General features: G+C 37.1%; 2 protein-coding genes across 2 annotated transcripts; one reads left to right on the plus strand and one right to left on the minus strand.

Annotated features, from left to right (window-relative positions):
- Nucleotides 1-1,290: 1,290 nt before the first annotated feature.
- Nucleotides 1,291-3,994, minus strand: LOC311088233 (UDP-glucuronosyltransferase 2A3-like). Its single transcript, XM_084122087.1, has 2 exons — nt 3,906-3,994; nt 1,291-3,588 (listed from the first exon to the last, which is right to left on the minus strand). Exons 1-2 carry the CDS (start codon nt 3,910-3,912, stop codon nt 1,994-1,996), a joined length of 1,602 nt encoding a protein of 533 aa, XP_083978213.1. The 5' UTR covers nt 3,913-3,994; the 3' UTR covers nt 1,291-1,993.
- A 5,158-nt stretch (nt 3,995-9,152) lies between these two features.
- mettl5 (methyltransferase 5, N6-adenosine) lies at nt 9,153-12,606 on the plus strand. Its single transcript, XM_084123231.1, has 8 exons — nt 9,153-9,233; nt 9,439-9,578; nt 10,757-10,871; nt 10,965-11,146; nt 11,221-11,303; nt 11,392-11,443; nt 12,026-12,075; nt 12,225-12,606. Exons 2-8 carry the CDS (start codon nt 9,479-9,481, stop codon nt 12,264-12,266), a joined length of 624 nt encoding a protein of 207 aa, XP_083979357.1. The 5' UTR covers nt 9,153-9,233; nt 9,439-9,478; the 3' UTR covers nt 12,267-12,606.
- Nucleotides 12,607-14,343: the final 1,737 nt, after the last annotated feature.

The raw sequence follows: 14,343 nt of genomic DNA on the forward strand, positions 1-14,343 counted from the left end.
GCTGGGCCTTTTCAAAATGGAGCCTATTTATGTGAGTGTCCCACTTCCGGTCCTGAGAGATGGTAATGCCCATAGATATCATATAAAGGCTAGATGTCTTAAGGCGGAGTCACTTCCGGCATCACCGGCGGCCATCTTAACACAGTGAAGCTGTGAATTAAGGTGAGTGATCAGCACGCACACAAATCCTCTTATCTCGCTGAAATCTTGACGGATTTACAAATGGTTTGGTTTCTTACAAACGTTATTAACGTGGCTATAATTCCGAATGCTTGAACATGTATGTTATAATTATTCATATGTATGCAGTGTCATAGCTATATCTCTGACGTTTATAACAAACCAAACCGTTTGAAAATCGGTAGAAAATTGAGCAAGTTATGGTTATTTAAAAGTACATGCGCACCATGTTACGAGTGAGCGAGAGCACACTGTGGTAAGATGGCCGCCGTGTGCGGACTGCGACCTCCAATGGCCAGCAGAGCGCACGAGACATCTAGCCTTTATATGATATCTATGGTAATGCCAAGCATAGATATCATATAATAAAGGCTAGATGTCTCGTCCGCGCTGCTGGCCAATGGAGGTCGACGTCCGTACACGGCGGCCATCTTACCACAGGGAGCTCGCTCACTCGTAACATGGTGCATGGACTTTTAAATAACCATAACTTACTCAATTTTCTACCAATTTTCAAACGGTTTGGTTTGTTATAAACGTCAGAGATGTAGTTATGACACTGCATACATATGAATAATTATAACAATGGATTTCAGCGAGATAAGAGGATTTGTGTGCGTGCTGATCACTCACCTTAATTCACAGCTTCCCTGTGGCAAGATGGCCGCCGGTGATGCGTGAAGTGACTCCGCCTTAAGACATCTAGCCTTATATGGATATCTATGATGCCAAGAACCTGAATGACTCCACTGCTTCACCAGTGCTGTCCATTATGGTGTTTCTCCTAAAGTCCACACTCATCTCCACTGTTTTGAGAGTGTTCAGCTCCAGGTTGTTGTGACTGCACCAGACAGCCAGGTCTTTTACCTCTTGTCTATAGGCAGACTCGTCAGCGTAGCAGCCTTTCCTATCATTTGTTCCCTGGCAAAGTTGCTTTTGAGGGGGCAAAGTGAAGTTTCATAACTTTATATATTTTTAGGCTATAGCCTTCTAGAGCGATGTATTTGCCTGAATTGTTTGCTTTATTTCTTATTATATCTTCTTTTTACTTTTATAATCACTATAATTATTGATCATTAAAACTGACATTTAACAAAAAGAGACAGGGTTGTGTTCTATGTCATGTTTAATTTTATTACAGTGAAGACAATCAGAGTACATATGCACATATTGCCTGAACCACATATTAATATGTTTAATATTTTTTAAATCATGTAACACATACTGCAATGAATTATAAACAATAGAGAGTGTCATTCTTTTTTAGTAACGACATTTTAACTGTGTCAAGTTGAGACTGACAAAACACAAACAAGTGAAATAATATACTTGTAGCCTACTAGAAAAATCTGGGCTGCTAACACAAAGGTCATAGATGTGAATCATAAACTGAAGACATCCATCACTGTGCTCTTGAGCATAATCATAATCAGAGATTGCCAATGGAAATGTCACTACTGCTTGTGTCATTCAGAATATGACTATTCAATTCTATTCACATTTATTTGTATACCGCTTTTCAAAATACACATCGTTTCAAAGCAGCTTTACAGAAACTAGTTCAAGTAATGAAATGTGTTTGTTGTTTTCCATTTCCTAAAAATGCTTTTTGGGAAAGAAAAGGTATGACATACTGTAAAGAATCCACAGCTAAATGAGCAGGTAAAATTTGTATTATTTCCCAAATATATTTCCCCAAGTACTCTTGTTATTAGGTGCATTTGGAGATTAGCTGAGATAGATGATTTCATTGTATTTTTAGACAAACAGGAAAGCAGGAAACTAATGCAAGAATTCTAAGACCTTATCCTCATTACTGTAGCTTGTTTTTTGTTTTTCTCATGAATATTCTGCAGCAGAAATACTTGATAACCATATATATGATTAGGATTATGAATGCCACAGCAGAAAGCAGGAACAGTGTGACATTAACAGAGTGGTAAGAGTACCAGGGCATTTTATGAGACTCTGTCTGCAAGTGAGCGGCACCTTTGTGCCTCATAACAAACTCAATCCAGAAGATGGCGTTGTCCAGAGGCTTCACTGGGACGTCCTTGTGAAGCCTTGAGAGCCTCTGCATGTTCTCCCGATAAGAGGGCTCATAAAGAACCTCTTTAACAGTTTTAAGAAAGGAGTCTTTATCCACTGTGGTAAAGTCTACATTCTTGGCTACACCCTTTACTCTCGTTTTTACAAGATTACTAGGCTGGTCAAAAATCAGCCCAAGTCCAATGATTGGCACGCCATGGTAAATGGCTTCTTGAACTCCATTGGTTCCTCCATGTGACACAAAGGCTCTGATCTTAGGATGACCCAGAAGATCATTCTGAGGCATCCAGTCCATCAATAAGGTATTGTTCCCTAGTGCAGATGGTCTCCTTCCTTTGTACCTCCAGATGATCTTCTGTGGAAGTTCTGCAAAAGCTTCAGCAATTGCCTCAGCTACATCATCAGGAAGCTGACCAATGAGAGTGCCCAGAGACATGATGATGACACCATGCTCACCAGAGCTCTGCACAAAGTCCTCCAGGTCTCGTGGAAGAGGCTTTGATGGCTTGCAATGAAAACCACCAATGTAGATAATGTTTGGCATAGTGGGACGTGGGAATTCAAAAATAAAATCAGCTCTATGGAGCCACAGATCAGCACCCTGAAGTAAAGAAAAGTAGGATGTTCCTGGGCCAATGAACCGTTCACAAAGTGCATTATAAGTTGGAGTAATCAGGATAGCTAGGAGTATTTCTGGAACAATGTACATCGCAACATTCTCCACTCTTTCCAAGAAACTCATGCGGTCTGATAACTCCACCATTGAAGCAGGAACATAAGAAAGCGGTGAAGGAGCCATTACAAAATGAGCCTCACTGTAATCTGTCCAACGGACATTGTAGACAATGGGCAGTTTAAGATAATGACCCAATATAACACCTCTAAACATGGCTGGATCTGTTAGAATCATATCATATTTGGCATCTTTTAAGGACTGCATTAGCTGCTGGTCTTCAAACATGTTGATTATCATCTTGCTTTCTTCTTCAACCATCCATAAAAAACTTTTCCACATAATTATCTCCAGCTTCAGACGAGCCCAAATCGAATCCTCCCTCATAATTCCCAGTAGTCTGGATGTAAATGTCTCGAGGAGTTCTTCACTAAATCCTCCTTCACTCTTGAGATTGATCGATGTGTAGTGAGGTGAGAATTCTTTGATGTGCCAGCTGTCTTCTATCCGAATGACTGTAACATTATGACCTTTGGCATGAAGTGCTTCAACCAAGATGTTCATGTTGACCCAGTGACTGCCACCCACAGGACTGACAAGAACCTTCCCGCTCTGAACAACTGGATCAGTCGTCAGAAGGAGGGTTAGCATGATTGGACCAAGCACCTGAGAAAACTGTCCAGTACCTGCATCGCAAAGGATGGAAAGAAAAGATCAAAATGAAATGTAAATAATTATGGTTAAGATACAGTATATCATTTTTTTTCTTACTTAAAAAAAGAAACTATACCCATTGAAACTGAATCTATAGAGGAAATACTGTATGTAGAGGCAAATTTCAGCATATAAAACTATGAAATTAATTGCATTAACATTATTGACAGCTCTAATTTATACAGGACCCATATGTAGTTCAATAAGGAAATTTAAATATTACACAGCAATATAAACATGAATCACAATAAGAGAGACTGCATCTTTTCAAGAGAAAACAAATTCTCACCCATCATTGTGTATAGCTAATGGAAAATCTGTGTAATAGTGCAAATATCATCCAACTGCAAGCACAGCCTGTCAACATCTGTATACAAGTGAAGGTTCATATAACAAGCTTTAAAAGGCATGGGACATTTATCCTCAAAGTTCTAGTTAATCAGTAACTAACCAATGGGGGGCTGGTTGGGTCGGCAACCCATGAGCAAAAGTGAAAGAGATGTAATCAGATTCAGATAAAGTACCTCATATCTGCATATACAGATCTACATTTTGAGGTAATCATTTGTCATAACACAGCTTGTTTTATTCAGTTAGTAGTTCTAAAAATACCAGCTCTGATAAATCATTAGCGCGACCACTGCGCATGACAGTTAATGACTGACAGCTTTCAGTTTGTTTTCCGCTGTAGGCTACACTTACCCTACTATAGATGCCTATACCTACTACCCTAACTATAGTCAATGCTATACATTTTGGAGATTTTCAACTAAGTATATTGAGTCCTTATTAAACATTCCACTCACATCAAAATGACTGTGATGCATGTGGAAACTCTGTTCATGCGTAACCTGGTCACTTCACGTGTTTCACTGTGATCAGATAGCTATCCAATCGTGATCGAAAATAGTACTGAAAGAGAGGGCATTTTTCCTATTCCAGATGGAACTGGACAAAATGCATCTGGTTGTTGCAAATGTAAATTTTACTCAATTAAAGGGTTAGTTCACCCAAAAATGAAAATTCTGTCAGTAATTACTCACCCTCATGTTGTTCCAACCGCGTAAGACCTTCGTTCATCTTCGGAACACAAATTAAGATATTTTTGATTAAATCTCAGAGCTGTCTCACTCCTCCATAGGCTTCTAAGGGAATGAAACTTGCTGGCCCAGAAAAGTTATTAAAGAGATTGTTAAAATAGTCCAAGTGACTACAGTGGCTCAATCTTAAGTTTATCAAGCGACGAGAATACTTTTTGTGCGCAAAAACCCCAAAAAATAACGACTTTATTCCACTATTCATTTCCTTCTCTCTGGGCCTCGAGTTTTTTCACATAGTGTTTTAGCGCAGCGCGTCTGTGTTACACGTCACCGTGACGTGCAACACAGACGCGCTGCGCTATTACACTACTGTAGTCACTTGGACTATTTTAACAATCTCTTTAATAACTTTTCTGGGCCAGCAAGTTACACAAGGTTCCCCAGTGTAAATGTATAGGCTAGCTGTCCGATCAGTAAAAATGCACGAATGACCAGGTTTAAATAGGCCCATTGGAAAGAAACAAGCTAAAAGATTTTGACAAAAGTAAAACAGAGTTTATGAAAAATTGCTCCTATTTAAGGTTCTGCACCATTTCTATGTTAGCCATTATATTTAAAATATTGTAGTGTATTTGTACATGGGGTTGGGGGGTGCTGTGGCACAGTTAGGGTTAGCGTAATATATAGTCTATTATATATATACATATATATATATATATATATATATATATATATAAGATAAAAAATAATATATATATATATATATATATATATATGTATCCCAGTTGATTAAGACGTTCTTAAAGACAGCTTGTATTGTTATTTCGCTGGGAATAAGAAAACTACCGTCTACTCTACAGTCTACCGGTCCTGTCACTCTTCATTATCAGTGCGCACCACAATCGACCGAATGATTACGTGGTCAAAATTCCTGTCTTTTTACACCATTGTAAATAGAAATAAAAAATTTACACGAGTCACGACGCATTTGCATTATGCACCTGACCTGCCGGCTGATGATGTATTTATTACATCAATAAAACATGAATACACACTGCACATGAATGTATAGCCTACATTTTAGCTTTATTTAATATTATCTTTATTATCAAATATTTAAAAAGACTGCATTCTTGTCAATTTATAAATGTTTACTTTTTGATTTATGAATTATAACAGACTGATTATTTTGCTGTTACTTTCTAAAAATTGGTTTTATTATTATTTAACAATTTCTTTTTATTAGTTGTAATTTTTATATAAATTTAACTTTTAAAATAAAGGTTTTACAACAACATCACCTTCTTCTGTTATATGTGGGCCTCCATGCTCATCTATTGTACAGTATATGATATTGGTGGAGGGTGGTGGGGGCCTACATCAATATTTTTTCAGGGGGCCCCGAATCCTCTAGCTATGGCCCTGCCAAGGTGCACCCACTTAACGATTTCCAGCCTTGCCACTGTTATAGACGCTGCAATGTTTAAGAAATAGCCTATGCTTATGGTAGAATTTCAGGAAGTAGCCTACTTCTGTAAAAGTGTCCATGCAGGATTTCGAAAATATGCTGTGCAGACACCTGGCAGGCAAGATAAGACACTTGCAAGAAAATGAATAGGAAAAGCTGGCTAAAGTTAGCCACTGCTAAGGGCTATAATACGATTTTTCATGAATTGATACATTTTTTATTGTCAATGTATGAAGCCTGTAGACTGATTTTTAAGTTTTTACCGGGAAAACCAAGGCGTGCTCCCAAGAGCCTGTCTTCCTAATCTATGACACATGAAACAAATGCTTACTATCATAAGTTTAATTGTATTGCCTCATCTGTCAGCATGATGGTGAACTGCAGAGCTTGTGCAAATATACATCGGTATGATCAGATGCTTTCTTAACTGCCGCTTTCTCACCACTGTCATTTTTGTTCTGGTTTTATTTTATTGAGAGGAAAGCGTGCAACACTACATTTATTCATCGTCGCTCTCAGGGCGTTTGGATGTTTGTTAACAGCAGGCCTATATCACTGCAAAGGTATGTGGTAGATTTTTCTCTGTTTCTCACCTGACCTAAGTCTACCTGGGTCTCGTCTACAATCGACGTCCCCGAACATCTACAGTCGAAGTTAGTTTCCTATCTCTAGCGCGTCTACACATCGACGGCGGCCGAGTCTAATCCTATACCCTAGCACATCTACAGTCGAAGTTAGTTTCCTATCTCTAGCACGTCTACAGTCGATGGCGGCTGGGTGCTTGCTAATCCTATACCAGAGCCCATCTACGGAGAGCCTGGCCACTCCCTATTAAGTCCTATTGTACCGAATTTTGGTTGTAGTTCCACCAGAGTTCCACTGGGGGCGATCGCCCATGAGTGCAAAATGAATGGGAGTCTAGGCGGGCTAGGCGGCTAAATGTGTCTCTTTCACCCGATTGCCGTTGAGAAATCTCAGATTTGATTGTAGGATTTGCAAGTTCAACATGGGTTATAGGTCGAAAGTTGAACGAACGAGTACTTATGTTCTTTCGATTTCTTACAGGTTGAGTTGTTGTTGCCCATAACACGCTAGTATTCTGCTAATGAATGCTGATTGGTCAGTGAAGGACTGATTACGACCAGAGATACCGCTTGATGGCATCGTTTTAAAAGATTTTTTAAAGCAAATAAGTGACTCTAAAAAAATCTAACACCCAGCAATGTGTAATTTCTTTGCATCTCCTTTCGAATACAACATTCAAATTACTAGACAAAAAATGATATCCTGAGAAAAGTGGATTTTAGCGCCATAGACCTCCATTCATTCTGCACTCGTCCTGTGAGCGCCCTCATATGGAACCAGAGTGGAACTGCAACCAGTTCAGAAGCCGGAAGTTTACTGAGAGTGAAACTTCTCCCCTTATTAGACATTCTCTGCCTATACTCTAACCTGTTCCCCTAATTAACTTGCTGCGCAGCATTAATAACTGACAGACTTCAGCAAATGTCCTTTAAATGCTTTAATCACGGCCGGGAGAGTTCTCACAGCAGTTCTCCAGAGAATCTCACCCAAAAAGAAGAATACATCAGGTTTTATAAAATAAAGACAGACACATCAAAATAAGATCAGTGTGACTAACGTGTCACCTTGTATCAATATGATTGGTTCAATTGGTAAAGCAAGCCCCCCCCCCCTTCACCCTCTGTTACTGACATAAGCAAAAATATCTCGAATCATCAAAAACATTGTGAAGAGTTAAGAGTTCAGTTGATTACTCAATATATCATGACATAAAAGAACAGAACGTTTTAGTACATTATCTCCAAAGTAAAGAACAGAACGTTTTAGTACATTATCTCCAAAGTAAAGAACAGAACGTTTTAGTACATTATCTCCAAAGTAAAGAACAGAACGTTTTAGTACATTATCTCCAAAGAAGGGGAAGTCGGGATTGTTGCACAATGCCAATCTAAATTTTCTCAATATGCAGTAGGCCTATAACATTACAATATAAGACAATCAGTCTATAACCTATAGGCTACATGACAACACACACACGCACACACTTAACAATTTTTGATAATCCGATTTGATCAGCAATGTAGTGGAGCCTGGAGAAGTGTCCCAGCAAAGGATGAACGCTCTGTGTTATAAACAGTGACATGTAAGACTAGTCTTGCATATTAGTTCACCCCAGAATGGGCCAGTAGTATTTGCACATGATCACTTAACTTTTGCTGCTTGACTTCACAGAGAAAGGATCATTATGAAATTAATATTAGCCACAGAAGAGGTGCAGTTTTTACAATTAAAACTGGGTTTTATAGAGGTCCCAAAAATGATCTTGCTAGGGGGGTTGGGGGGCATTTTATATTCACACAAACCAACCAAAAACCACAAAGCATTGCAGAACTGATTGCTAATGCATACTGATATAGATTATGCTGTTCCAAGTTCAGAAACTGAAACATCTCACTTAGAACTGGACAGAACTACAAAAATGGCCAGCTCGCAATATACTGCACTACAGAGGAATAAGGAGCCAATTCAGGCATAGCTAGAAGCTCTTTTGTTGACAATTGAAAACAATTGCCAAATTAAAATATTTCACGTTAAACATAAATTTGGAGAAGAAACACCTAAAAAAATGTTTTTATATTTTTTCTTGTACATTTTTTTTTTTTTTTTTTTTTTTCATGTTAGTTGTAAGTGTGCATAAAGCACTGGGGAAATGGCAAGTGAAATGATTTAAAAATAAATAAATTGCCTATGTTCCGTTAATAATGATCATGATGTGATATAAAAACTAGAGGTGTAAAGTCCAGGTTCAGAAGTAAAAGTCCTCCTCAGTATTTTGTTCCTATCACCTGGATTTGCAAATTAGCACAGTTTTTCAGCCAGGAGATAGAACTAATTAGTGAAATCAGCTGGCTGAGTTCATGGGTGGAATAAACATATGACAGGACTTTTACTTTCTGACCTGACTTTACACCTCTGGTAATTTGACTTATGATGACTGTGCCGCATGGTGGTAATCATCCAGCGGATGGCGCTAATATGCTAGGCCGGCAAGATAATCTTGCAGAAGAAGAAGAGAAAAACACATGTAAGTGCACTACATGTTTTCATATCAATGCGATCCACTGTATGAACTATCCACTTGAGGAAAAGCACCCTATATCAGAAGGAGACATCACAAGATCCCTGTTACATATCAGTCACGACATCATGATCATTAGGCGCTTCAGTTAAGAGAGTCAGTGAGTCAACGCTCCTCATCCGATTAACATTAGCATGACATATACCAACAGGCTGATATGAGCTGGATTAACTGATCATCTGATGTAAGTTATGAAGCTTAAAGAGCTGGAGAGCTGCCTTCAGCAGGTGGATGGATTTGAGGAGCCCAAAATCCTCCTGGAGCAGTACCCCACCAGTCCTCATATAGCGGGTGAGGATTATGTATTTTTGTTATATAGACTCAATAATGACACTTTTATTTAATGTGTATGCGTACTTGTGAACGTATGGATGTGGTCAACTAGTATCAGGTGAATAAACACACACACACACACACACACATATATGTATGTATGTGTGTGTGTGTGTGTGTGTGTGTGTTTATTCACCTGACACTAGCAGACTATATATATATATATATATATATATATATATATATATATATATATATATATATATATATATATATATATATATATGCTATATTCGCATCTGTATTCCATATCTGAATACACTTTTGTCTTAATTAGTGCTGGGAAAAAATTAATCGCGATTAATCGCATCCAAAATAAAAGTTTGTGTTTGCATAATATATATGTGTGTACTGTGTATAATTATTTTGTATATATAAATACACACATATGCATGTATATATTCAGACTTCACAAAATAACACAATTCTGACTTAATTTTTGCAATTCCGATTTCATATCTCACAATTTTGAGTTAAAGGCCCACTGAAGTGCCTTGCTTGGAAAGCGCAGCTTTGTATGATGCATTGAAGTAATTTCCACTGAAACAGGAAGCTAAGGCAGGACATATTTGAATGGCTCCTCCCCTTTTTCAAATTTTGAAATTTTGTTATTGTTTTGGAACACATTATAGCTTATTCATAACCTTAAGGCTAAAATATTCATACTAAGAGCTAAAAAAACATAAATTTTGATTTCAGGGGGCCTTTAACATCTCGCAATTCTGACTTTTTTCTAAGAATTACAGATTTATAACTCGCAAATCCAACTTTCTTAGAACTGCGAGTTCATAACACATATCTGACGTTACTTTCTCACAATTTAAAATTTATATCTCGCAATTTCGAGGTAAAGTCTCGCAATTCTTGCAGTTCATAATACAATTCACACAATTATAACACTCAATTCTGGTCTAATTCTGACAGAATTGTGTGTTAAAAGCTCAATTCTGCGAGATAAAAAGTCGCACTTACCTTTAATTTTTTTTTCTGTGACGGAAACAGGCTTCCATAAGAAGCCTTGACGTTTTAATCACGTTACTTGTCCGGTCGGGCAAGTAAAATTCTCTTTCACCTGTCCCAGACAATCGTTAATGTTGAGCCCTGCATTCAGTTGTCCTATGTGCTTTTGTCTGTAGGCTGCATGTTGTACACCATTCACAACACATTTGATGACATACAGAATAAACTAGTTGCAGACCTGGGCTGTGGATGTGGAGTTCTGTCTATAGGAGCTGCAGTTCTTGATGCTGGGTAAGACCAACTCCATCCTTCTCTCCATGGCCTAAAATTACTCGAGTTTTAAAAATTATGTGAATCAACATAACCGTGATCTTTCCTTACAAGACTGTGTGTTGGATTTGACATCGATGATGACGCCTTGGATATATTCAAAGGAAATGTTGAGGAATTTGAATTGTCAAACATTGATGTAGTCCAGTGTGACGTGTGCTCTATCGGATCCTCTTACGGCAAGAAGTTTGACACTGTCATCATGAACCCGCCATTTGGCACCAAGCACAACCAGGGTAAGAGTCAGCTTATCCTCTGCATGCAATGCTTCACTTCACATTAACTTATACATCCATGTCTTCAACCTTAGGTATTGACATGCAGTTCCTGCAGACGGCGATTTCTATGGCAAGTACGGCAGTGTATTCCCTTCACAAGACCTCAACACGAGATGTAAGTTACCGCATTGTGTCATAATTTAGCAGCTTCAACTCTATACATGAGAACACATAACTTACAATTGAATTGCAATTTTGTGCAGCACATTCAGAAGAAAGCAAATGACTGGAAAGTGAAAATGGAAGTCATTGCAGGTATAATTTACTACACCTATAAACATACTACATACTACTGGTTCAGAAAGACTTTATTTGAAAGAAATTATTACTTATATTCATCAAGGATGCATTAAATTAATCAAAAGTGACAGTAAAGACTTACATTTTTACAAAAGTTGTTTTATTTCGAATAAATAAAAACTTTTGAACTTTCAAAATTTATAATAAAAATACATGTTTCTTGAGCAACAAATCAGCATATTAGAATGATTTCTGAATGATCATGTGACACTGAAGACTGGAGTAATAATGCTGAATATTCAGCTTTACATCACAGTAATACATTTTAAAATATATTCATATATAAAAGTTATTTTAAATTGTTATATTATTTCACAATATTACTGTTTTTACTGTATTTTTGATCAAGTAACTGCAGCCTTGGTGAGCAAGAGATTTTTTTTTCAAAAACATTTAAAATGTTTCCTAACATTTCATTTTATTAATATTTAATTCTTAACTTTTGAAGGGTATTATAGGTTTTCTTATTTTGTTTTCGAACTTTATAGTTTGTCATAATGATGTTTTATTTATCTTGAACTGTTGTCTTCCTCACAGAGCTCAGATATGACCTGCCGGCATCTTATAAGTTCCACAAAAAGAAGTCGGTAAGTCCATGTTTTGAGTTGAGAAGTTTCATTTTCACATTTTACGCTGCCACAAAAAAATAATAATTATTGCACTGGCAACATGTGCATCAGACTTTACCATGATAAACTGCTAATATAATATTTCTGTTTTTATCTGATTATTGTAGGTTGATATTCAAGTGGACTTTATTCGATTCACTCCAACATAAAGGCGTTGGGGAAAAGGAGTTTGTGTTGCTTTGCAACATTTTAGTAGCGTTTTTCACTGTTGTACAAAATAAATTTTATACATTTACATATTGTATCATTTTTGGGTGGGTACCGCAGAGATTTACAAACACACTATTATTGGAACTTTATTTCAATTTGTGCTTTTCACATTTTTGGCAGCATACACAGTTGAACATCATCATCATCATCATCATAACTAAAAACAATAAATTACACATCACACGCATTTTTTAGCAAAATCCTGGGTTCACAATTGTATTACAAATTCAAAATCATGTAAATGAATACTGATTAAGGAATAAATACATTTAAATCATGTTTGAAATACCAGTAGTTTTGTTTTTAGTTGCAAAATATTATAAAGTCACTGTGCAAAAAGTGAAGTGCTGTAATCTATTGTCAGTATACATTTAGAAACAGCCCTTTATCTTCCAGCACAGACAACAGACAAACTGTTTCTCACACATTATCAGTGACTTCACATGTTAAACAAATATGATATCATATTGACACCATTCACAAGTTTAAAAAAAATTATACAGTGGGGTTCAAAAGTCTGAGATTTTCAGGGTAACAATTCAAGTGATAAATCGAAACCGAAAATGTACACGAGTTTCAGTTCATTCTTAATTGTTTTTTTCCCTTTCGGAGCTGACATGAACAAAACCTGATGATCATGATCTCCAGTATGATTTGAGATTATCCAAAGAGCCTTTTGTGCATCTGACCGTCTGTACAAAAAGTCAGATGATCAATGTAACAAATTTGCAGGGTTCCTTCCTATGCAGAATGGAAAAGTATGGAATTTGATTTTAGTCATTTCCATGTCTGGATAAGTATGGAAAAATATTTTATTTCATACTATCGCCCCTATTTTGTTGTCTAAAATATAAATATAATTTTCTAAAAATAGATTTGTCATACAAGCAGAGCAGGCATTCGGATCAGGAAGAGAGCGGAGCCAAAGGTTTAGTGAATATGATGTGAGAGTGGATTTGCAATGCACAAGGATTTAAAGGTGCCTTATGTAAAAATAAATAAATTCATACTCCACATTCCATACCAGATGGGGGCAGTATACCTCCAGAAAGTGAGTTGGTCTACTCTAGAGTATGAATATCTTCAAGCTACTCCCCTTCACCTTTACCAGTGAATATGTTCATATTCGTTTTGTTCATATTACATTTTTATTGTTAGTTTGAATTACATTAATTTGACAGACAGCATTCGCTGATGTTGACCAAGCTAGCGCCAACGTAACCAGAGCTTCCAACTCTCACGCATTAACCGTGAGACACACGCAAACACTTTTCACACGCTCTCACCCCACACATCAATTTTCTCACGCACAGAAAAATCGCGAAGCAAAGAGGACACGGAGACCGACAGACTAGACAGAGCAGGTTAGTTATGATATAAAAAAATCTCAGCTCTCAGATTCTGTCAATTAAATACCGTTTTGGCGCTTGTAAATGTTACACGACAGATCCCTAGCGCATGTGAACCGATCATCTCTACTAGCTAATAGTAAAAAAATCACGAACACTGAAAGATACAGTAACGTTAGGCTACAACTTACCAAAATGTATTCCTCATACATAATATCGACCAATCAGTGTTTTTTATCATCGTGAAGAGGTCAATAACACAGCTGGAGAACAATTATGTCAGATTTACCTCAGGAAAGCCATTTAATATACATAATATAGGTCACGTAGTTGGCAAGAAAAAAAGAGCAATAGAGATTGTGCTATGTGTACTATATTACAATACTGTATTTATGAACGTTATATACGTTTATCGAACAGCCTTCGATACATTTCTATGTTATAACTTCCCGAAAATCTACACAAACATATAAAACAAACTTCTAACGAAATACTAACAGCATCTTACTTACCAATCCAAACGAAATGTTGCAAGTTCGAAGTCAAACCTCATTTTTTTTCATGTCCATTAGTTGTCTCCAGCGATGGAAAGCAGTGCCAATGTTTACTCTGGTTCTGTTCCTTTTTTATCATATTTTATTTGAATGTAGTAGTGGGCAGTAGGCTA

The sequence above is a fragment of the Abramis brama genome (genome assembly GCF_963993115.1).
Source record: "Abramis brama genome assembly, chromosome: 8".
Classification (NCBI taxonomy): domain Eukaryota; kingdom Metazoa; phylum Chordata; class Actinopteri; order Cypriniformes; family Leuciscidae; genus Abramis; species Abramis brama.

What these genes read in the sequence shown, in the direction of transcription:
- mettl5 (XM_084123231.1), top strand. Translation starts at nt 9,479, where the DNA reads ATGAAGCTTAAAGAGCTGGAGAGCTGCCTTCAGCAGGTGGATGGATTT. An exon ending in CACCAGTCCTCATATAGCGG is followed by an intron (nt 9,579 to 10,756) that starts GTGAGGATTATG and finishes TTTTGTCTGTAG; the next exon opens with GCTGCATGTTGTACACCATT. An exon ending in AGTTCCACAAAAAGAAGTCG is followed by an intron (nt 12,076 to 12,224) that starts GTAAGTCCATGT and finishes TGATTATTGTAG; the next exon opens with GTTGATATTCAAGTGGACTT.